Source organism: Schistocerca serialis, chromosome 7 (genome assembly GCF_023864345.2).
Source record: "Schistocerca serialis cubense isolate TAMUIC-IGC-003099 chromosome 7, iqSchSeri2.2, whole genome shotgun sequence".
Lineage (NCBI taxonomy): Eukaryota > Metazoa > Arthropoda > Insecta > Orthoptera > Acrididae > Schistocerca > Schistocerca serialis.
The window spans coordinates 22,706,525-22,730,712 of record NC_064644.1 but is presented as its reverse complement, the minus strand read 5'-3'; the positions used below and the strand labels follow the sequence as shown (position 1 = coordinate 22,730,712).

Here is a 24,188-nt window from a genome sequence, read left to right as displayed (position 1 = left end):
TTCCACCAAGATGTGACTTCAGGTAACGGAATACATGGAAGTCGGTGGGCGCAAAGTCCGGGCTGTATGGCGGATGGTCCAATAAGTCCCATTTGAATTGTTTGAGTAGTGCTTTGGTTACGAGCGCTGTGTGAGGCCGAGCATTGTCATGAAGCAAGCGGACTCCACTTGTCAGCATTCCCATAAATTCCAACAGAAGAATGCCTTGTCTGTCCCAAAAAAACAGAAGCAATGATTTTCTTCGCTGAAATTGAAGTTTTGCATTTCTTGGCTTTTGGTGAATTCGAATGGCGCCATTGCATTGATTGTTGCTTGGATTCAGATGTATGGTGATAAACCCACGCCTCGTCACCTGTCACAATGTGATCAAGCAACTCATCACCTGCTTCAGCATAGCGCATGAGGAAGCCGAGTGCAAAGCCCATCCTTTTCTTTTTGTGTTCTTCCGTTAACTGTATTGGAACCCAGCATGCAAAAAATTTCCTGTACCCTAACTTGACAGTCACAACGTCATAAAGAGTTCTCATTGACATGTCTGGTATGATCTGATGGAATTCTTTCAATGTGAGACATCTATTCGCACGAACTGCTTCCTCCGTTCTCCGAAGAAGGGCATCAACAATCACAGATGGCCAACCTGTTCTTTGTTCGTCATGAACATCGGTCCTACCTTCAGAGAAATGACGACACCATTTCGTTACATTTTGTCGATTCATAGTGTTCCCACAAACAGAAACAATTTCTTTGTGAATATCCGCTGGTCGCTGACCTTTCATGAAGAAAACATATGATGGAGCGCACTTCGCATTTGGCAGGATTCTGAATTGGCGCAGCCATTTTAAACACGATGTACTCCAACCAGAAGCAATGTTCCACTGCCGAACGACCGCGAGGTGAAAGCTAACGGTTCAAGGTTAACACCAGTGTTGCCAACTTGCTCGCCACAACTCTTCTGTTCCTCTGGTGTACGGTGTATCTTTACTTTCCGAAATACCCTCGTATGTCAAAATTAACTGGTACAAGTCTCAACGTGACTAAAGAAATATTTTGGTAAGAATCCGTGTTTTTAAGAAAAATGGAAGGTGCTAAATATTAGATGTAGAAATATGAAAATTTATATTAATTATGTAACCACATTGAGCTACCTTTAATATTTTTCAAGTGATTTTCAGAAAACTATATTTGGAACTAAAACATTCTTATTTGTAGTAGATTAAGTATCTGTTATATTAATGCTAGTAAGTTTTGATTTGTTGAAACCTATTAAATAATAGAACTATAAATGGTTTCAATGCCGGGATGTAAATAACAACAAACACAAGGTCTCTTAAAGTTGTAGTTTATAGGTCAGGTTCCACTGTCAGTTCCATTCTGAAAATTCTAGACAGCAAAGTTTAAATGCAAGCGAGCTAAAACTTTTTCTGTGATTTTAACCAACTTAACTACATCCATACAAAAATTACAAAAATTCTAAATTAATACACAACAGTGTTATAAAATATTGTGTGTCTGAGAAAACGGATGTATAGAGGCTGCTACCATGGGCATAGAATGGATGACAGCAGGTGTTCCTTTGGCCATCCGCTGCGCCACATATATCAATACAACCTGAGAGGCAAGACTAGGCTTCACTTCACACTCAGCCACTGTACGATCTACATCAGTCAAACACCGGAGTACATGCCGCCTCGGATGACATCAGAGACAGGCTGTTACTAAACGTATATTTTCAGTAATAATAGAAAGTAAACTCACGAGGACCGTACACCAATCTGGATCACTTAGATTTCACAGAAGTAACTGTTAGTGTGCCACCTGTAATGTTAACAAATGCGCATGGCAAGTGGTGACAATTATTTTCCACTTTTGTGGCGAGCAATTATTTTGATTATCACAAGTCAGGGCGAAAGTCAATTTAATAGGAACTTACCGTACAAGTTGCCTCTGAACTGCTCATAGTGCTGTTTAGGATAAAGAGATTTATTGTCAGTATTAACATAATGAATATTACAATGATGAACATGTGAAACTTTATCAAATATATCCATCAATTGGAACTCAAAATCCTCATTTATAATCATAGTCCTGATGCCGATGAGCAAATAGAGAATAGAAGCAATTCTTTCAGTGGGCTGGACAAGAATGTGGATTGCAGACTGGGAACTATGGTCAGTATGTTCTCCATCACTTTCTGGCTGACCACAGAAATTGTTTCCAGGCTCTCGTAAAAGACGGTGAACAATATTCCAATATTTCAAATACTTTCTCCTATTACTTATGGTTGAATATATATGATTAAAATCATTATTACTACTAGCCCGCCGCCCCACAGTGTGATGATTTAAAAGAGGAACTACAGCATGATCTTCCTAAATGAAACAGTTTTGTACAAAAAGGTTTATATTCTGCCTTCTCCGTTTCACCTCCTGTTTCAATACCATTACGGTCTCAAAATAACTGAGAGATGAGTCAAATGGCCTCAGAGTAACTGAACAGATGACTTAACACAATGTTATGAGGTTAATTACTTTTACAGCAAAATAAATGCAATACATCTCCAGAAATAATTTCACTTTTATATATTTAGGTTTTTTTCTTTCTCTTTTATTTTATCTGAGCATGAATGGAAACTGTGGAAGTTCTCATAGAAAAGTAAGTAGTGATACACTGTGGAAGTGGTAACAAATGGTTTTACTGGGGTGAGGGGGGGGGGACTCTGAGGAAGTCTGTAAGGCACTCTCTTGAAAGTGTAAAAGATGCAGCAGGAACAGTTTGATACAAGAGCAGGAAAGAAATATCTTGCACTCTTCAGACACATTTGGAAGCTGCTAAGAAGGAACTATAGAGAATGAAGGAAGACAATGATGACAGGGGTGGCTTGGAACTGACAGTTGGTACGAGGATGATGCAATCTGACAGTTTTTTTGTATCTATCAGTAACAGGTTCCAGCCACCAGAGTCAAAGGAAGAAGAACCTTAAGTTGGTGTGGTAGTAGGAAATGTGTAGCAGACTCCGCCAGTGGGTAGGAAGCCTACAAATACCACTAATGTTAGGAAGAAAAGAGTAGCATTGTTAGTAGCAGTCAAGACAAAGGGGAAGGCCACTGATTATAGTATAAGTTTGGAGAAGGATACTAGGTAACTAGCATTTAAAAGCCAAGAGCAGGGCTGAATCAGGTGACTGAGGTTTAGGGCCCTTGTGTAAGGACTTCACATAAGACGACCAGATAGCAATAGTGGATGGGGCACCTAACAGCCTCACACAGGGATGGGGCGAACAACATAGGTGGTGACCTGAGCAAGACAGCTTCCCGAATTGGCGGCACCACTGTGTGACCAGTTGAGCGGTTCTGGTGGCATGACTGGCCTGATGCTGGCAGTGCTGTATGGCCAGTTAATTCAGAGCTGGAAATGGCACTGATGAGTGCTGTGGGGGTGCACACTGCACTGGTGCCAATGGGGGCTGTCAGTAAGTGTGGATACACTGAGCATGGTCTGCATCTCAACAAGGCTGGGAAAAGGAGTACAGAAAATGGGTAAGGGGCGACACTTGGTCAAATACCTGTTGACATAGGTAAGAGGTGTAGGACCTTTTTTTTTTTTTTTTTTTTTTTTTTTTTTTTTTTTTTTTTTTTTTTTTTTTTTTTTTTTTTTTTACAACAGGCTCCACCCCTTAAAAGTTTCTCAATCTGTTTAAGAGATTTCTTCAATGAACATACAGAAGATAGAATGTACCATATCAAAGTGGACAGTCATCAGTCATCAGACAGAAGGAAACCATTACGGCTAACATCACAGAAATTTTCTTAGAATAATCTATTCTTCATCAAAATATGCAGCATATTAAAAATAAAGTGCACAATGCTGAAGATGAATTACAGTCTCTACACTGCACTGTGATATGCATTACAGAGCACTGGTGTAGAGCATATCAGTCAAGAAGTTGCTACTGTAAAATTACCTTAAAGAGGGCGATCACGTATTTACACTAGAAGTGGGACACAATTTAAAGTCAGAGAGGATATGATCACAATAGGTGTAGATAAAGATTTTGAAGTGGCAGACATTGAACTAACAAAGAAAGACATTGAGAAAAAGTTATAGTCATTCTGTGCATGTACTGCCCACTCAGTGGTAATGTGGACACTTTATTAACTAAATTAAATGAAATCCTGGAAAGAGTCTCAGCCCCTAAAACTAATATAATAATATATGTAGTCATGAATATAAAAACAGGCATTGAGGGAGAAATTAGTAACCACTTTGTGGGGACATCACTATCAATGACGTGAAATATTACATTATATTCATCTTTTGGGTTTGCAGCTTTTTCAAAAAAGTGTGGAACCTATCTCCCATAACATTACATAAGTAAGACTGCTCGTCTGCAATATGAGTTCACAAGAGTGAGGGGGCATGGCTGCGGTTGTGTTGGTTTCAGTCACACTTCAATGACAGGACATGCAAATGGTCCACACCATGCAACCACCCAGATGTGACACAGTCCACAACAGGTGATCTGGATCACAAGTATGTGGGTCAAACAAGTTTTGCCCTACCTACAAGTGACAGTAGTAGACTGTATGTGTTAGACAATGCAACAAATAAATACTTCTTTACAGACACTGGCTATGAAGTGAGGAGCATGCCCGTGAAACAACCACAAATGGAACTTATGATATCTGTTGCTCAACTATGAGCCACAGATGAAACTCATATCAGGCTATTTGGAACCTCTACTAATACTGCAGACTGTGAGTTATACAAGAAATTTACACAGCAGTTTTTGGTCACAGATTTTCATGAATCATTCTTTGGCACAGATTTTCTCCATTGAATTCACCTCTCCTCTGACCTAAAATGAGGTATTCTCAGGCAAGCCAGCAGTGCAGAGTTAGTACCCAGTATCACAGGCAGTATACCAGCATATTGCTCTGACACTTTGGAGAAGTTTGTTCCAGGGCAATCCCATTTGGAATCTACACAAGGTGTCCATTTACAGCTACTTAATGATCATCGGACTTCGGAGTCTGAACTACAAGTGGTGACACAGAGTTACGAAGAAGTCAAAAGGATGGGCTCAATATACACAATGAAAATTTAGAACTGAAAGCTCGGTCACATTTGTTAGGTAGGGAACCGGATGCTCTGGAATCCTCCCTAAGACAATTACAATGACATCAGCACCACTATCCACAAATACAAGTGATGAGAGAGCAACAGCAGCAGAGTCGACAGACCAGATACAGGGACATATTCAGCACTTAATGCAGGTCAGTATGGTGAACTTTTCCAACCGCGTGCATGCATCTTCTATGTGGACAACTGCTTTGTTACCCATGTGCTGTGTGTGACATATAAACAAACAGGCATCAGGCATGTCACAGTGAATGACATAAATATCACACCAGGCCCACCGTCTCCATGCATCGCACCAAACCTGCCTGGATTTTGCATGGTACGTCCAGCACTGACAACTCAAGCACTGCTGAGACAGAAGATAACATGCACAAAGATATAGATGACAGTGCACAAACTCGTTTGTCAAACCCTCCCACTGCCACTACATGAGAACTTCAACACTAATCAGCAATCTCACTTTGTACATATCTGATGACATCCTTCCTACCTTAGCCAGTATCACCCGCATTAATGAGGGTGGGAGGGGCACCATCGCTGTGCTTCTTCACTGAGAAATGGTCCAGTCATTTCCTGCCTACAGCTGGACATAGCATGGCTGGTCATGTGCAAATGTGCGAAGAACAAGACACCAGCTGTGACCTTCATTGACCTCCTTCTGCCAGTGCTCCACACAGTGAGGGTGAGGGGAGAGAGGGGGGAGGGGGGCAAGGGGGATCTGTGGAGACCTCAACGTCGATTGCTGTGAAATCTATAACTATTATAAAATAATACGTATGTGTGTTCTCCTTCTAAACCAATGGATCGATTTCAATCACACTTGGTACAAATATCACTTACAGTCTCGAAAGAACCACTATACGGATAAAAACCACCTGCCCGTCAAAAGTGTGGGTGTGAAGGGTGAAAAAGAAATGTAGCTTACAAAATGCAAATAGCCAGACTATATTCATCCAGTATTTGAGAATGAGAGTATTTACTCATTTGCAATAAACTTTCCACATACTTTCAAACCTGTATAAGATCTTTTCTCACTCAGACTCTTGGCAAAATGATGAAAAGGAAAAAGTTTATTGCTTATTACAGTTTCACCATTCATGCAGTAAAAGAGGAGGAGATGGACAGAGAGAGAGAGAGAGAGAGAGAGAGAGAGAGGGGGGGGGGGAGGAAGAGAGAGAGCGGGGGGGGGGGGGGGAGGAAGAGAGAGAGGGGGGGGAGGAAGAGAGAGAGGGGGGGGGAGGAAGAGAGAGAGGGGGGGGGGGGAGGAAGAGAGAGAGAGAGAGAGAGAGGGAGGAGGAGATGGTCTAATGGAATTGGAATAAACACATACCTGGGCAGCAGCGGGTTCTCAGCCACTATTACATAAATATGCTCTTTGGCAGTGATGTGAGCTTAGCCCTCCCACAGGGAGGGTTACCTCTGACACTCTAGCCTGCCCAGTTAGCTATGAACAACTGTATGGTAGGCATGCATTTCTGATGTTTGTCTGGTGTCAGTCATAAAGTGTTTGTTAACTGCATTTACTGTTATTCTGCTATATCATGTGGCCTTTCACTACTGGAATCCCTACAACTTCCTGAACATTTTGGAAAACTTCTGGCATGTCATAAATAGTAAGCAATGTTACTAGGATATCAAATAGTTCAGCAGCTATACTTATACATATCAATAGGAAAAACTGTGAAGTATGTATTTACAAAAGGTCTTGGTCTCTCTGGTCATTACTGTCAGATAATAAAACTAAAGACAGGCTTGGTAAAATCCACAAAACTGCAAGTATACAAAAGGATCTTGTTGGAATGTAAAACAAGTATTTTTCTAGGACACTGGCAAATCAAATGGGGGGTGAAGAGTCTATGGAAAACTGAAATGGCTAATACAACAAAGAGATTAATAGGGACTATAGTCTAACTGGCCTGGAGCACCATTTGAACTTCCATCAACACTCCTTTCAGCCATATCAAATAAAATTTTCCATATAGTCCAAGAAATTACCACAGTCATATCTTACAACGGAAATTCCCCACCACACCTACCTCAGATTTAATGGTAAGATGGCACAGTGGATAGCTCATCAAAAACTGAACACAGATCGAGCATGAAAACAGGAAGAAGGTGTACTGAACTGTGAAAAACAAAGCAAAATAGAAAGAATGAATGATCTAAGCTCATCTAAGCTCAAGATGTGCTGCATCGAGCCATTGGGCAGGGGCCACGGTGTCATGGTTATGTGGTCATGGTGTTGGACTGGAAAGCAGGAGATCAGTGTTCAGATCTCCCTTATGCCCCATCTTTTTTTTCTTTTTTCACAAAATTATGAATTGTCCGTCCAGACATTGATGTGCCTTTTCTCTTTCTGTAGTCCTGGCAATTGTCATACCGTACATTGGTTATAGAATAAGAGTCAGGTGGTAAGAATATATTACTGATGCAAATAATTGTGATGAATAGTGAGAACAGGCAAGATGCTGCATAGACTTTTCACAGAAATGAAAACAATAAATAAATGAGTGTGAGCTACTTTACAACAAAAGAATTCAATACTTTTAAAATGGAATGCAAGAGTCATGAGATGTGATAATTGTGTAGAAGAAACAGGAGGTAAGAACATCTGCAGGCTCACAGCCTTGTAATCACAGGATTCCACAGTCCATTACAGCTAAAAACATAAAAGATCTTGGAATAAATTTTCGTTATGGATCCCTTCATTTCACCCCACGTTGCAAATAGATGTTACGCCACAACACAGACACAAATTTGAATATTGCGAACAGACACATCAATGACTGGATGGACAGTTGATAATTTTGTGTGTGTGTGTGTGTGTGTGTGTGTGTGTGTGTGTGTGCGCGCGCGCGAGTGGGGTGAGGGGGGGGGGGGGGGGGGCGAATGGAGCATGAGGGAGATCTAAACGTGGATCTCCTGCTTTGCAATCCAACACCATGACCACATAACCATGATGCTGTGGCTCTCGCTCTTCTAATTTGCTAAATGTTGCATGTCTTATACTTGGACTGTTCATTGTTTCTATTATACTTCTGTTTTCCACAGTTCAGTTTTAAATTGCGCATTTAAGAAGTTCTTCACGCAAAAGAATCATACTGTATAAACATGCTGTCATTTGACAGCCACACAGATTCCCACACGGAGGATATAGTAATGGGCTTCCCTGTCACAGAGAAGCAAGTGCAAGAGTTCAAAACAAATAAGTCATCAAGACTGGATGGAATTCTCAATTCAATTTTACAAAAAGTATTCTACACCAATAACCCTTACTTAGCTTGCATTTACTGTGAATCTCTCACCCAGTGCAAAGTACCAAGCAACTGGAAATAAGCATACATGACTCCTGTACACAAGAAGTGTAAAAGAAGAGACCTGTAAAGTTACAAACCAATATCCTTAAAATCAGTTTGTTATAGAATTATGGAATATAATCTCATGCTGAATGCAATAAATTTCTTTGAGAAAGAAATACTTGGGTGTGCACTAATTAGCAATGTTTTAGAAAGCATTATTCGTACAAAATTCAGCTGCCGTTTTCTCATGATATTCTATGAACTATGGATGAAGGGCAACAGGCAACTTCCATATTCCTAGATTTCCAAAAAGCATTTGACATGGTGCTACACTGCACCATGCTAACGAAGGTACTAGCATACAGAACAGGTTCCCAGATATGTGAGTGGCTTGAAAACTTCTTAAGTAATAGAAATCCGTGCACCGTCCTTGTCAGTGAGTGATCATCAGAGACAAGGGTATTGTCAAGAGGACAGGGCCACTATTATTCTCTATGTACAAAAATGATAAGATGGGCAGGCTGAGCAGCAATTTGTGGCTGTTTGTTGATAATGCTGTGGTGTATGGAAAGGCGGCATCATTGAGTGACTTCAGGAGGATACAAGATGACTTTGACTAAATTTTTAGCTAGTGTGATGAATGGCAATTAGCCTTAAATATAGAAAAATACAAGCTAACACAGATAAGTAAGAAAAACAATCACATAATATTCATATACAGCACTAGTAGTGTGCTGTTTTACACACTCATGTCAATTAAATATCCAGGTGTAATACTGTAAAGTTATATGAAATGGGACAAGTAAATAAGGCTTGTTGTAGGGCAGTCAAATGGTCAATTTTGGTTTACTGGGAGAATTTTACGACTGTGTGTTTCATCTGTAAAGGAGACCACGTACAGAACACTAATGCAACATATTCTTGTGTACTGCTCATGTGTCTGGTACCTCCACAAGGTTGGATTAAATGAAGACATCAAAACAATTCAGATGTGGGCAACTAGATTTGTTACCAGTAGGTATTACGGAAATGCTTAGGGAACACAGAATCGCTGCAGGGAAGGCAACATTCTTTTTGAGAAACACTATTGAAAAAATTTAAAGAACTGGCATTTGAAGCTGACTGCAGAACAATTCTACTGCAGCCAACGTAAATTTCACACAATGACCATGAAGATAGGATATGAGAAATTAGGGCTCCATGTGGAGGCATACAGACAGTCATTTTTCCCTTGCTCTATATGCGAGTGGAACAGGAAAGGAGATGACTAGTAGTGATATAAGGTACCTTCTGTCACATATTAAACAGTGGTTTGCAGAGTACGTTTGTAGGTATAGATCTAGAAAAATAGTTTGTTAAGCAATGACAATGATCAGTCTGTAATCTACAAGAGGAAAAAAAGCCCATCACAAGAAATAACATTACAAGGCATTGTGGAATTAAAATGCACTAAGAAACTATTCAAAATGATTCTTTCCAACTAAATAGCAAAATTTTCAGATACTTTCGACTGAAATACAGTGTTCCAGAAAATTCAATACTGAAAAACAAACTATATACTCAAAAATGGTCATAAAAATCTCTATAAATCAACTGTGACCACTTTTTATAAAAACAAATAGCCTTGAATGGGATCACCAGTCACCATAGATGTGAGAGACTGATAATACATCATTTCTCAGACGCAGCAAAATGGCACTGGTGCTGAATATTATGTCTCTGGTTGGCATGCGCTTGCATTTAATTCCAGTCATAGTCTATATCTTTTCAAAGTGGGTATCAAAATTCTCAGTGGTGCACAGCAGTCATCGAGTTTAAATTGGGAAAAAAAATACTGGTCATTAGTGTGAGTAGAACTCACACCCCGAGGGTTCTGTACAAACTCAATTACATATATAGATACAGATAGCTCATCTATAGGTTCTGGTGAGCGAGTTTGCGAATATCACATTATGTGACATAATTGGCCATATCTTTTGATTGAGCTAACTTAGAAGCTTAAATATTTTACAGTGCCAAGGGACTATTGACCTTATCCTTTGACATACATCTCAACTTGACATCATTCCTGAGAAAAAGGTGTTTTAACAGACAGATGCCAGACACACAACAAAATGGTCATATAAGGGTTGTGATTTTATCAGCTGAATTATAAAACCCAAAAAACATAAAAAAACAAGTGTTTGCTTAAACTATGGTACACTAGCCCATCAAGAACTGGAGCATTTGGTAATAAATTGTATAATTAGTCTGCTGTTAAGTGTATGTGTACTTACATTCCGAAGTTTCTGCGAAAGCTGTATAATATGAAACACATCAAGCTGTGTATCCACAGCATATAAACTCTCTAGTTGATCCATTTTTGATACATGTTTGCAAATGTCACCAGGTGGAAGCCAATAGCAGCTTGTTATATCTAAATGAATAATACCTCGATATCTTGGCTTCAGCACAAGGTGGAACATCTCTTTTGTACAGGAAAACTGTCCAAACAAGCTTACAAACCTGCGAAAATGAAATACATACAGTGAACATATAAATCCAATCTGAGGTAAGGAGCATAGTTGGAGATCTGGCTGCAAACAAATGCATAAGGAAAAGTGAGGTTAAAATTCTTAATAACTTAATAACAATATTAAGGAAATGATTGAGTGGTACTCACCACATAGTGGTGATGATGAGTCACAGACAGGCACAACAAAAAGACTGCTAAAACAAGTAAGCTTTTGGCCAAAAGTTCTTCTTCTTCTTAGTTAGACAACATGTACACACACTTTCATGCAAACACAACTCATACATATGTGACCACAGTCTCTGACTATAGAGGCCAGACTGCGAGCAACAGAGCATCATGGGAAACACAATCTGCATGGTGAGGGTAAGGAGGAGGCTGGGGCAGAGAGAGGGAAGGATAGCAGGGTAAGGGTGGGCAATGGTAAAGTGCTGCTTGTGGGAGCACATAGGGATAAGGTAGTGAGAGGAGAGGATGGCAAGGTGCAGTTGCGAGATTAGACAGAGGGCGGGGTGGGGAGGATGGGAGAGGAGAAAAGTAAAAAGACTGTGGGTGCAATGGTGGAACAGAAGGGCGTAGTGCTGGAGTGGAATAGGGAAGAGAACAGGTGGGTGAAGGACAGTGACGAACAAAGGTTGAGGCCAGGAAAGTTATGGGAACATACGACATACTACAGGGAGACTTAGCACTTGTGATGTAAGAGCACAGTTAATATGATGACAAATATTCTATCTGGCCTCCCTAAATCATGCTGAATAAATGCTGGAATTGATCTTCCAAAAAGATCAGAAATTATTTCTCCATCCAAGCCAAAGTTGAACTGATATTCCTGTCTTAGTACATGAAATGTTAATAAAAGTAAATAAACAAATGCAGGAAACAGAAGTGTGTCATATGACAGATGGCAATAAATCAGAGACACAGACATTCGGACACTGTCAAACATCTTCCATGCCAGTATGAGTATGAGGTGCAAGAGCATGTGCTTCAGGAGCAATCGTGACTCTTTGTGGACTGTTCATCAGAGTGTGTGTGTGTGTGTGTGTGTGTGTGTGTGTGTGTGTGTGTGTAAGAAAGAAAGAGAGACTCTTGTTTTCACAAAGAGAAATCTACAACTTTTTGAGGGGGGGAGGGGGCTGCTCCTTGTGTTAGTATGAGACTAGACAAAGAGATGTTACCTACCACAGACTAAAACTACAATGCTGTGGAAAAAAATTAGTACACCTGAAACGATTACGTCGATCTTGATCCAATGATGACAACTTGGGGGATAGTAGATGTACTGGTAATGGTTTCATTGTAATCTGCCAACAGATAGTATAGCGGCACAGTTACCAGAGTGTCTTGTCAACCCTTTCCAGAAGGCTTAGTGTGTTGCAGACATGTGAAGTAAGCAGGAAACTATGCCACAGAGATGCACTCGTGCTTCCTACAAGCAACCGAGTGAGTTTGAAATGTCATGGGTGGCAGGATGGTTCTTTCAGAGAAGTGTCACAGAAGATGGACGAGCTGTGTCAGTTGTGTAACGATACTGGTGTCAGTAGTCATGTGAACAGTTTCACAGCTGTAGACAAAGTTATGAACACATGAATTGTTGCAAACTGGTTATTAGCAGTGGGACTACAGCCATACACACATCTAGCTTGTCTTCCATCCACATCACAGCATCAACATGTGCAGCTTAACTAGTGCTGTCAGAGGATCACTTGGAACATGGAGCGGTCCACCATGCTCTTCAGAGATGAAAGTAGATTCTGCCTGCTCTCAAGTGATGGTCATTTGCGTACACACCGTAGACCTCGTGAGCACAGTCTCATTGAATGTATTTGTCCAAGACACACTGGCCCCAACCAGGCCTTATTGTCTAGGGTGCAATAAGCTACAACTCTTGTACACCTTTGGTGTTTCTGGAGAGGATGTTAACCAACACTAAGTACATGCAGAATATTTTTAGACCCACTCTTTTTCCATTCTCGTGACAGGAAGGTGATAAGTTGTCCCAACAGGACAATGCACACCCACAAACTGCCCATGAAACTCAATGTGCTCTGCAAGATGTGCAGCAACTTCTCTGGAGAGCACGATCTCCCGACTTGTCTCCAATCGAGCATGTGTGGGGTATGATGGTACAAGAAGTGACTTGTGCAACTCATCAACCAACAACTCCTACAGAACTCTGAACAGGTTGAGCAGGCATGGAACAACATATTCCATGATAGTATTTAGCATCTGTATGATTCACTGGATGCCAAAAACAGCCCCTGCATTGACACAAATGGAGGCTACACCACATACTAATATGAGTGTTTCACCACGGGTTGATACCTGGCACCTAACAACCACTTGTGTTATTGATCTGTAAATGTAATCATTTCATGTACTCCATATGTACTATTGCAGTAATAAATCTTGAGCAAATTGGAAACACCTAAAAGGGTGAAATATTTTCTTCCAGTTGTGTGTATGAAAAAACTCCGGAGATTAGATTAGATTATATGGGTATGAATTTTATAAACTCAATATGGAAGGGGCACTGTTACCCAAACCTAAAAAAATATTGTAAAACAAACATTATTATAGTGCAGAAGTTTTCTTGAATCACAGCCATGTAAAATAGTATCTTTCTGAAGACGTAACACCATAAAGAAGCTGTAACTTACCAAACGAAAGCATTGGTATGTTGATAGAGACAATAAAAACAATAAAAAACACACAAATTTGTGTGTGTGTTTTTATTGTTTTTATTTATAAACAATAAAAAACACACAAACACACACACAAATTTCAAGCTTTCGCAACCAAAGGTTGCTTCATCAGGAAAGGGGGACGGAGAGGGAAAGACGAAAGGGTGTGGGTTTTAACGGAGAGGGTAAGGAGTCATTCCAATCCCGGGAGTGGAAAGACTTACCTTAGGGGGAAAAAAAGACAGGTAAACACTCGCGCGCGCACGCACACACACACACACACACACACACACACACACACACACACACACACACACACACATATCCATCCGCACATGTACACACACAGGCAGACATATGTAAATGCAAAGAGTTTGGGTAGAGATGTCAGTCGAGGCGGAAGTACAGAGGCAAACATGACGTTGAATGACAGGTGAGGTACAAGCGGCGGCAACTTGAAATTAGTGGGCGTTGAGGCCTGGTGGGTAACAGGAAGAGAGAATATATTGAAGGTCAAGTACCCATCTCCGGAGTTCTGATAGGTTGGTTACCCAAGCCTGCCAACCCAAAGTTTGGTACAAATTTATTGATGACATCTTCATGATCTGGACTCAAAGTGAAGAAGAACTCCAGAATTTCCTCTCCAACCTCAACTCCTTTGGTTCCATCAGATTCACCTGGTCCTACTCCAAATCCCATGCCACTTTCCTCGATGTTGACCTCCATCTGTCTAATGGCCAGCTTCACACATCCGTCCACATCAAACCCACCAACAAGCAACAGTACCTCCATTTTGACAGCTGCCAGCCGTTCCATATCAAACGGTCACTTCCCTACAGCTTAGGTCTTCGTGGCAAATGAATCTGCTCCAGTCCTGAATCCCTGAACCATTACACCAATAACCTGAAAATAGCTTTCACATCCCGTAACTACCCTCCCAACCTGGTACAGAAGCAAATAGCTAGAGCCACTTCATCATCCCCTCAAACCCAGAACTTCCCACAGAAGAACCCCAAAAGTGCCCCACTTGTGACAGGATACTTTCCGGGACTGGATCAGACTCTGAATGTAGCTCTCCGGCAGGGATACGACTTCCTCAAATCCTGCCCTGAAATGAGATCCATCCTTCATGAAATCCTTCCCACTCCACCAATAGTGTCTTTCCGCCGTCCACCAAACCTTCGTAACCTCTTAGTTCATCCCTATGAAATCCCCAAACCACCTTCCCTACCCTCTGGCTCCTACCCTTGTAACTGCCCCTGGTGTAAGACCTGTCCCATGCACCCTCCCACCACCAGCTACTCCAGTGCGGTAACCCGGACGGTGTACACGATCAAAGGCAGAGCCACGTGCAAAGCACCCACATGATTTACACTGCGGAGAATTTTATGTGGGAATGATCACAACAAACTGTCCATTCGCATGAATGGACACAGGCAGACAGTGTTTGTTGGTAATGAGGATCACCCTGTGGCTAAACATGCCTTGGTGCACGGCCAGCACATCTTGGCATAGTGTTACACCGTTCGGGTTATCTGAATACTTCCCACTGACACCAACCTATCAGAACTCCGGAGATGGGTACTTGCCCTTCAATATATTCTCTCTTCCTGTTACCCACCAGGCCTCAACCTCCACTAATTTCAAGTTGTCGCCGCTCGTACCTCACCTGTCATTCAACATCATGTTTGCCTCTTACTACCACCTCGACTGACATCTCTGCCCAACCTCTTTGCATTTACATATGTCTGCCTGTGTGTGTATATGTGCGGATGGATGTGTGTGTGTGCGCGAGTGTATACCTGTCCTTTTTCCCCCTAAGGTAAGTCTTTCCACTCCCGGGATTGGAATGACTCCTTACCGTCTCCCTTAAAACGGACATCCTTTCGTCTTTCCCTCTCCTTCCCCCTTTCCTGATGAAGCAACCTTGGGTTGGGAAAGCTTGAAATCTGTGTGTGTGTTTGCGTGTTTTTTATTGTTTATATTGTCTCTATCAACATACCAACGCTTTTGTTTGGTAAGTTACAGCTTATATATATATTTTATAACCTTGTAACATTGTAAATGGGTTTTGCTATTTGGGTAGCAAAATAACTTATGATGGTCGAAGTAGAGAGGATATAAAATGTAGACTGGCAATGGGAAGGAAAGCGTTTCTGGAGAGGAGAAATTTGTTAACATCGAGTATAGATTTAAGTGTCAGAAAGTCGTTTCTGAAAGTATTTGTATGGAGTGTAGCCATGTATGGAAGTGAAACATGGACAATAAATAGTTTGGACAAGAAGAGAATAGAAGCTTTCGAAATGTGGTGCTACAGAAGAATGCTGAAGATTAGATGGGTAGATCACATAACTAATGAGGAGGTATTGAATAGAATTGGGGAGAAGAAAAATTTGTGGCACAACTTGACTAGAAGAAGGGATCGGTTGGCAGGACATATTCTGAGGCATCAAGGGATCACCAATTTAATATTGGAGGGCAGCGTGGAGGGTAAAAATCGCTGAGGGAGACCAAGAGATGAATACACTAAACAGATTCAGAAGTATGTAGGTTGCAGTAGGTACTGGGAGATGAAGAAGGTTGCACAGGATAGAGTAGCATGGAGAGCTGCATCAAACCCGTCTGAGAACTGAAGACCACAACAACAACAACAACAACAACAACAACCACAACCACCTTGTATTAACTTTATTAGTCTATACGTAATGATAGAACTGACACGGCACCTATATCACAATCTTTGATTGTATGAGGCATGTCATGTAATAATTAAGATTTGATTTTGTTTGGTTCATACCCTCATATCAAAAAGAAATTGTGGCTGAAAAATACTTTGAGTATGGCAATCTAGGTGAGTATTTTGCAGTCCTTCAAAAATCACACTTCATGGAAAGAACCTACTCACTGAAATAAAAGTTGGACAATGAGTTTTAAACCAAAAGGGTGTTTCAAAGCAATGATATTTCGTAGCAATGGATGCACTTTTTTGCCCAAAATCACTGGGAGGGTGAGAAATTCTTTGTCCTCGTACCATGTCTTCAAAAGACAGGATTTTAAAACAAACAAACAAACAAACAAACACACACACACACACACACACACACACACACACACACACGTGACAAAAGTCATGGCATACCTCCTAATATCATGTCGGACCTCCTTTTGCCCAGCACAGTGCAGCAACTCGACATGGCATGGACTCAAAAAGTCACTGAAAGACCCCTGAAGAAATATTGAGCCATGCTGCCTCTATAGCTGCCCATAATTGCGAAAGTGTTGCCGATACAGAATTTTGTGCACAAACTGAACTCTCGATTATGTCCCATAAATGTTTGACGGGATTCACGTCGGGTGATCTGGGTGGTCAAACCATTCACTTGAATTGTCTGGAATGTTTCTGAAACCAATTGCAAACAACTGTGGCCCAGTGACACGGCGCATTATCATCCACAAGAATTCCATCTTTGGTTGGGAACGTGAAGCCCTCAAATTGCTGTAAATGGTCTCCAAGTAGGCGAACATAGCCATCTCCAGTCAATGATCTGTTCAATTTCATGTAAACACAGCCTACACCAATACAGAGCCATCATTATCTTGCACGGTGCCTTGTTGACAACCTGGGTCCATTGCTTCACTGAGTCTGTGCCACACTCCAAACCCACCTCATACGGTCAAGCCCAAGAGAGGCATTGCAGGTGATGTCATCCTGTCAGTAACAGCACTCACGTCAGTCGTCTGCTGCAATAGTCCATTAACGCCAGATATCACCACACTGTCCTAATGGATACATTCGTCATTAAGTCCCACATTGATTTCTGCTGTTATTTCATCCAGTGTTGCTCGTCTTTTAACACTGACAACTCTACATAAACAGTACTGCACTTAGTCGATAAGTGAAGGCCACTGGCCTCTGTGTTGTCCAGGGTGAGAGGTAATGCCTGAAATTTGGTATTCTCGGCACTCTCTTGACATTGTGGATCTTGGAATACTGATTTTCCTAACTAGTTCCAATATGGAATGTTCTATGCATCTAGCTCCCTCTACCATTCAGCATTCTATGTCTGTTGATTCCAGTCACGCAGCCATAATCATGTCAGATACCATTTCACGTGAATCACCTGAGAACAAATGACAGCTCTATCATTGTACTGCCCTTTTATGCCTTGTGTATGTGCTACTACTGCCATCTGTTGTCCTATGCCTCAGTGTGTGTGTGTGTGTGTGTGTGTGTGTGTGTGTGTGTGTGTGTGTGTAAATCTTATTACTAGCATAACTTCCAGATTTGTAGAAAATTGCACTCATATATTTGGAGTGCACAACTATAATATTCATACTTTTGACATACAGGAAGGAAGGAAGAAAGAAAGAGAGGAAGGAAGGAGGATAATGGTTCAACATCCCGTTGATATCAAGGACATTAGATACAAGCTTGGACTGTCTCAACGATGAGGGTGGAAATCAGCCATGCCCTTTCAAAGGAACTGTCCCAACACTTCCTTGCAGAGATTTAGGAAAATCATGGAAAACCTACATCTGGATGGCCGTAAGCAAATGACCCCCCTCCTGCATCCCCCCCCCCCCCTCACCGGCCCATGATTAATGTTATTAATAAGGCTACTGTTCTTAGTTTAGTATTTACATACAAGACCTAAGTACAACAAGAATATTCTTTTAACACAAAACAGTAAAGCTTATATATCAGATTATTCTGGATATCATAAAAGTGTTAAACTTACCTATACAAACGTTTTTCAGATGAAATTGTTTTTAACCTCTGGCATGCTCCTGATAAACGTTCCTGGTCAACAATGGAAAGATGTGAGAAAATCATTAGCAGAATTTCATCTGGAAGCCTTAGGAGGCCCATCTTTAATTCTTCTTTCTTGTTTCATGAAATATTCTGTATAGATAGGAGACGAAATCAGTTATAAATGTAACAATTTAAAACTGAATTTCATACACATATACAATTTCTTTAAAAAAAAAAAAAAAAAGCATGATTATCACTCATTTTACAAAAGTATCTGGAAGTTTCTAGAGCTGGCGGCATAGCACATAGGGAGAGTAGTTCTTTCTCCTGTGGTTACAGTCATTACAAAGTACAAGAGAGGTAAGTAGGTAGTTTGCAGTGCTTCTTTTTGAAAACATATTTCGGTTAAGTTCAAATTCCACACACAGACTGTCAGACCAGTGTTATCTGCTGTGGGTTGATGCAAGGGCTCCTTGGCCTCTGATGTTTTCTTACAAAATAATTTAGTTTTGTCCTAGTTACATTTATGACTGTATTCCACTAAAACTACCAACAGTCCCTGTTAAAAATCCTATTAAGAGCAGCAAATTTGTGTGGTGAGAGTATGTGTCCCCATGGGAACAGCAGTTACAGTACTCACTAACAGTGTATCTCAGTTGGAGTGAAATGCAGAGATGGATCATAATGACAAAAATGAGGCATGAGTGACAGATAAGGTGGCAAATGTGCAAATAAAATGTTAAAGCTGAGTGAATTGATGGGATATCAATTGTTATGGGAGGGACATGTAGAATGGAGAAGGATTCAAATACCTACCAAGAAGAAGATAATGAAGAAGAAGAAGAAAAGTGAAGTGCGCAAAATAGATATGCTACTGATTTCTGCATATTAACAATACAAAGAAATACTAAATTTGTGAAAAAAAATCACAGCTTTTGTTACACAGGACTGGATTTCAAAGCTAGTAAAGAAACTCATAAAAACTGTTTTGCTATGGAAATTGGTTTTAAAGGGGGGGGGGGGGGGCAGATAAACAAATTATTATGTGTGAATGAGATCTGAGAGACAGATTGCATGAGATTCTAATAAATAGAGAAATAAGTAAATAAAGTAACCAGTGGTTTATTCAGATGAAATGTAGTCATTCACATTGTGGTTGCAGGGGTCTTCAGTCCAGAGACTGATATGATGCAGCTCTCTATGCTGCTCTATCCTGTGCAAGCCTCTTCATCACCAAATAAGTATTGCAACTTACATCCTTCTAAATCTGCTTACTGTATTCATTTATTGGTCTCCCCCTAAAATTATTACCCCCCCCCCCCACTCCCCCCCCCCCCTCCTGCCTCAACACTAAATTGGCGATCCCTTGATGTCTCCAAAAGTGTCCTATCAACCAATCCCTCCTTCTACTTACATTGGGCCACATATCTTTTCTCCCCAATTCTGTTCAGTACCTCCACATCTATCCACACAATCTTAAGCATTCTTCTACAGCACCACATTTCAAGAGCTTCTATTCTCTTCTTGTCTAAATTGTTTGTCATCCTCGTTACCCTTTCATACATGGGTACACTCCATACAAATACTTTCAGAAAAGACTTTCTAATAATTAAAACTAAATTCCATGTTAACAAATTTCTTTCCTTCAGAGACACTTTTCTTGCCATTGCCAGTCAACATTTTATATCCTTTCTACTTCGGCCATCATCAGTTATTTTGTTGCCCAAATAACAAAACCTATTACTATTTTAAGTGTCTCATTTCCTAATCAAATTCCCTCAGCATCACCTAATTTACTTTGACTACATGCTATTACCCTTGTTTTGATTTTGTTGATGTTTATCTTATATCCTCCTTTCAACACAATGTCCATTCCATTCAACTGCTCTTTGCCTTCTCTGACAAAATTACAATGTCATTGGCAAACCTCGAAGTTTTTATTCCTTCTCCCTGAACTTTAATTCCTTCTCCAAATTTTTCTTTGGTTTCCTTTACTGCTTGCTCAATGTACAGACTGAATAACACTGGCGATAGGCTACAATCCTGTCTCACACTCCCATCTCAACCACAGCTTCCCTTCCATGATTTATTAAACTGATGGTTTGGTAATAGCACTTGCAGTCTTCTTGAAGTCTGAGGGTATTTCAAATGTTTCATACAGCTTGCACACCACATGGAACAGTTTTATCATGGTTGGTTCACACAGGGCTGTCAGTAGTTCTGATGAAATGTCGCCTACTCCCAGAGCTTGTTTCAACATAGGTCTTTCAGTGCCCTGTCAAATTCTTCATGCAGTATCATATCTCCCATCTCATCTTCATCTAGATCCTCTTCCACTTCTATAATACTGTCTTCAAGTTCATCTCCCCTGTACACACCTACTATGTATTTCGTCCACCTTTCAGCTTTCCCTTCTTTGCTTAGGACTGGTTTTTCGTCTGAGCTCTTGATATTCATACATCTGCTTCTCTTTTTTCCAAAGGCCTCTTTAATTTTTCTGTAAGCAGTATCTACCCTTACCCTAGCGAAATATGCTTCTAAACCCTTACATGTGTCCTCTAGCCATTCCTGCTTAGCCATTTAGCACTTCCTGTAAATCTCAGTTTTTAAACACTTGTATTCCCTTTCACTCTCTTCATCTGCTGCATTTTTATATTTTCTTCTTTCAACAGATAAATTCAATATCTCATGTGTTATCCAAGGATTTCTACTAACCCTTGTCTTTTTACCTAGTTGATCCTCTGCTGCCTGCATTGTTTCATCTCTCAAAGCTATCAATTCTTCTTCTACTGCATTCCTTTCCCCTGTTTTTGTCAATCACACCAGAATGCTCTCTCTGAAACTCTCAACAATCTCTGGTTCTTTCAACTAATCCACGTCCCATCTCCCTAATTCACAACCTTTTTGTAATTTCTTTAGTTTTAATCTGCAGATCATAAGCAATAAACTGTGGTCAGAGTCCACATCTGCCTCTGGAAATGTTATACAATTTAAAATCTAGCTCTGAAATCTCTGTCTTATCATTATATAATCAATCTGAAACCTTCCGGTGTCTCCTGGTCTCTTACACATATATAACCTTCTTTCATGATTCTTAAATCAAGATTAAATTACACTCTGTGCAAAATTGTACCTGACAGCTTCCTCTTTCATTCCTTTCCCCAATGCTTATCCACCTACATTTTATCCTTATCTTCTTATTCCTACTATCGAACTTCAGTCCCTCATTACTACAAAATTTTCATCTCCTTTAACTACCTGAATAATTTCTTTTATCTCATCATACATTTCTTCAATCTCTTCATCATCTATAGAACTAGTTGGCATATAAACTTGCAGTACTGCAGTGGTTGTTGGTTTTGTGTCTATTGTGGCTACAAATCACATTACGGCATAAATAAATATGGTACTAGTATACAAGCTGTTTTGTCAAACAAAAGTGTGATTCTGTGAATAATTGTTGTACAAGGCAATGCATTGTCATACAGACATGTAATGTGCGTCAGTGCTCCACATGACAGAAAACTGGAGAGTGTACCGTTGCTAACTCACTTCCCTCTTTCTTAGGCATACAAATGACAGGCTGCCATCCTGGACAAGTCTTCAATTTACTCTGTCATGCGGTAACTACATGTATCTGCACCCAAAGTGTGGCTGAAGACCAATCTGAACCTTCACATAATCAAATTTGCAGACCATGAACTATGAACTGCCCTGTGTCCAGCAAATGTGTCTTCTCTAATTTAATTTTTCTTAAGATTCAATGTAATAATGTGTCACAAATTTATTCAGCCGTGGAATGAACCACTACATAATTCACAGAATATTGTTTAAAACATTTTAAGTACATGAAAAATACAATGTACAAATGCATGCAGATTTTTTCCATCAGTATGTAAAACAAAAAATACAGTGAACGATTCAAAATAAGAATAAAAAGTGTTCAACAAAGAAATCTTTCAGTTATATTTGTAAAACTGGGGTTTATCACTCAATTTTTTCAATTCTACTTTAAGCCTGAAGAATAGCACACACCTTCCTATATAACTCTTATGCATGGATTGCCTAAGAGCTAATCATTTTAATGTCATATGTTCACTACGTGAATGCTGTAGTTCCCTTTGAATGAGGCCATGTTATTACTATATTGAGTTTATATACTGTATAGTGTAACATACCACCTGGTGAAGTGACATATGCACAGCATCTTCTGAACCGACAAAAGTTGATTGCCACCATAAGAGTTTTATTTAAGTAATAAGTTAGTATAGGACGCTGTGCTGTTTGGGCAGTTTATCCTGTGTTATTGGGTCCTGCCTTGGAATATGGTGTGAGCCACGGAAGAATAAATGCTGTGACAATTGCAGTGACATTATGAGATCAGCAGAAGTCTCTCTCTCTCTCTCTCTCTCTCTCTCTCTCTCTCTCTCTCTTTTCTGTTAGCTGCCATTTGCCTCACAATCAATATCAGTTAATATCAAAGTAGTAACAGTACTGTATGAGGTGTTCGACTGTTGTAACAAATTGGTCAATATATATTGCTGTTAAAGAAGAAGGTGAGTACATCATTTCTTGAAATATTTGGCTTTGTGATAGAACTTTCCAGTCTCCAGCACAGAAGAATCTGCAGAAAGAGATGAATTCTACATCAGCCAAGACATATGTGGTTTTTCTTTCTGACTTTTCAGATTAAATACGAGAAGTCAGAATTAGTAATCAACAGTAACCAAAAATTTATGCACGAGTACAGCACATCGCATAACCCACAGCCCAAGACAAAACAACTATCTTAGTCCATAACAGAACTGAAGGACAAGGTCAGCATTCTGAGATGCTTGAACAATGGTAGACATGGCATTCAAAACTGAATCACGACTGTACATCGACATCCACACCTTGTAGGTCACTGTGAGGTGCATGGCAGAGGATACTTAGTATTGTACCACTTGTTAGGGTTTCTTTCTGTTCCAGTTTCATATTGAGCGTGGGAAGAATGACTTCTGACACACCCCTGTCCACATTTTAATTAGGCTAATCCTTGTGGCTCCCAAGGGCTTGATGAACAATGGGCTGAAGTATATTTATAGATTCTTCAATTAGTACTAGCAACATGTGCAGCTTAATCTCTGTAATCAAATTAAGGCACAGGCGAGCACATTCATTTGTATCAGTGATGAAGGAAGTAAACTGCTGTGTCAACAATGCAGGAAAATATGGGCAGCAAACAGCACTGTGTGCCAGGTCACATGTATTCAAGCTCTTTCACTGACTGTTGTCTTGGCTTGGCACACTATCCGTTTATTGTTTGAATCACTCTCTGTAGCATTAGTAAATATTCATAGGAAAGTTGCTTTGCTCTGTAATAGTTGTTCAGTGGTGCATGATATGAAACTGTGTGACAAAAAAGTATTAATAAAAATCACAGTCTAGCTGTATCACAGTGCTTCCATTCTTAATCAGCCAATGAGTCTGCAAATTCAAGTGGCAGATACTACAGATCATGTTGTGATGCCTTTTGAATGTCTATGTATTTGGAAGGAGAAGGGAATGTTACATATTGTCTCTTGTACCTTTGTAAGCAGGCTTTCCTGGGTTAATTGGAGTTTATCTTCAATCACCTGGGAATTCAGTATTTTTCTTCCTCTCCCATGTCTCAAACAGCCTGTGACAATTTGTGCAATACTTGTATGAATGCATTCATTATCCTTTGTCAGTCATATCTGGTGGTGGTGGTGGTTAGCGTTTAACGTCCCGTCGACAACGAGGTCATTAGAGACGGAGCACAAGCTCGGGTTAGGGAA

General features: G+C 40.3%; 1 protein-coding gene across 4 annotated transcripts in view; it reads right to left on the bottom strand.

Annotated features, from left to right (window-relative positions):
- LOC126412757 (uncharacterized) overlaps positions 1-24,188 on the bottom strand; it is a 188,561-nt gene that overhangs the window by 149,781 nt on the left and 14,592 nt on the right. For all 4 annotated transcript variants that reach the window (XM_050082508.1, XM_050082507.1, XM_050082506.1 and 1 more), the window contains 2 exons: positions 18,374-18,537; positions 10,715-10,943 (listed from right to left, as the gene is read on the bottom strand). In XM_050082508.1, coding sequence (XP_049938465.1) covers positions 10,715-10,943; positions 18,374-18,504 — 360 coding nt within the window. In that variant the 5' untranslated portion in view covers positions 18,505-18,537. The remainder of the gene's footprint in view (positions 1-10,714; positions 10,944-18,373; positions 18,538-24,188) is intronic.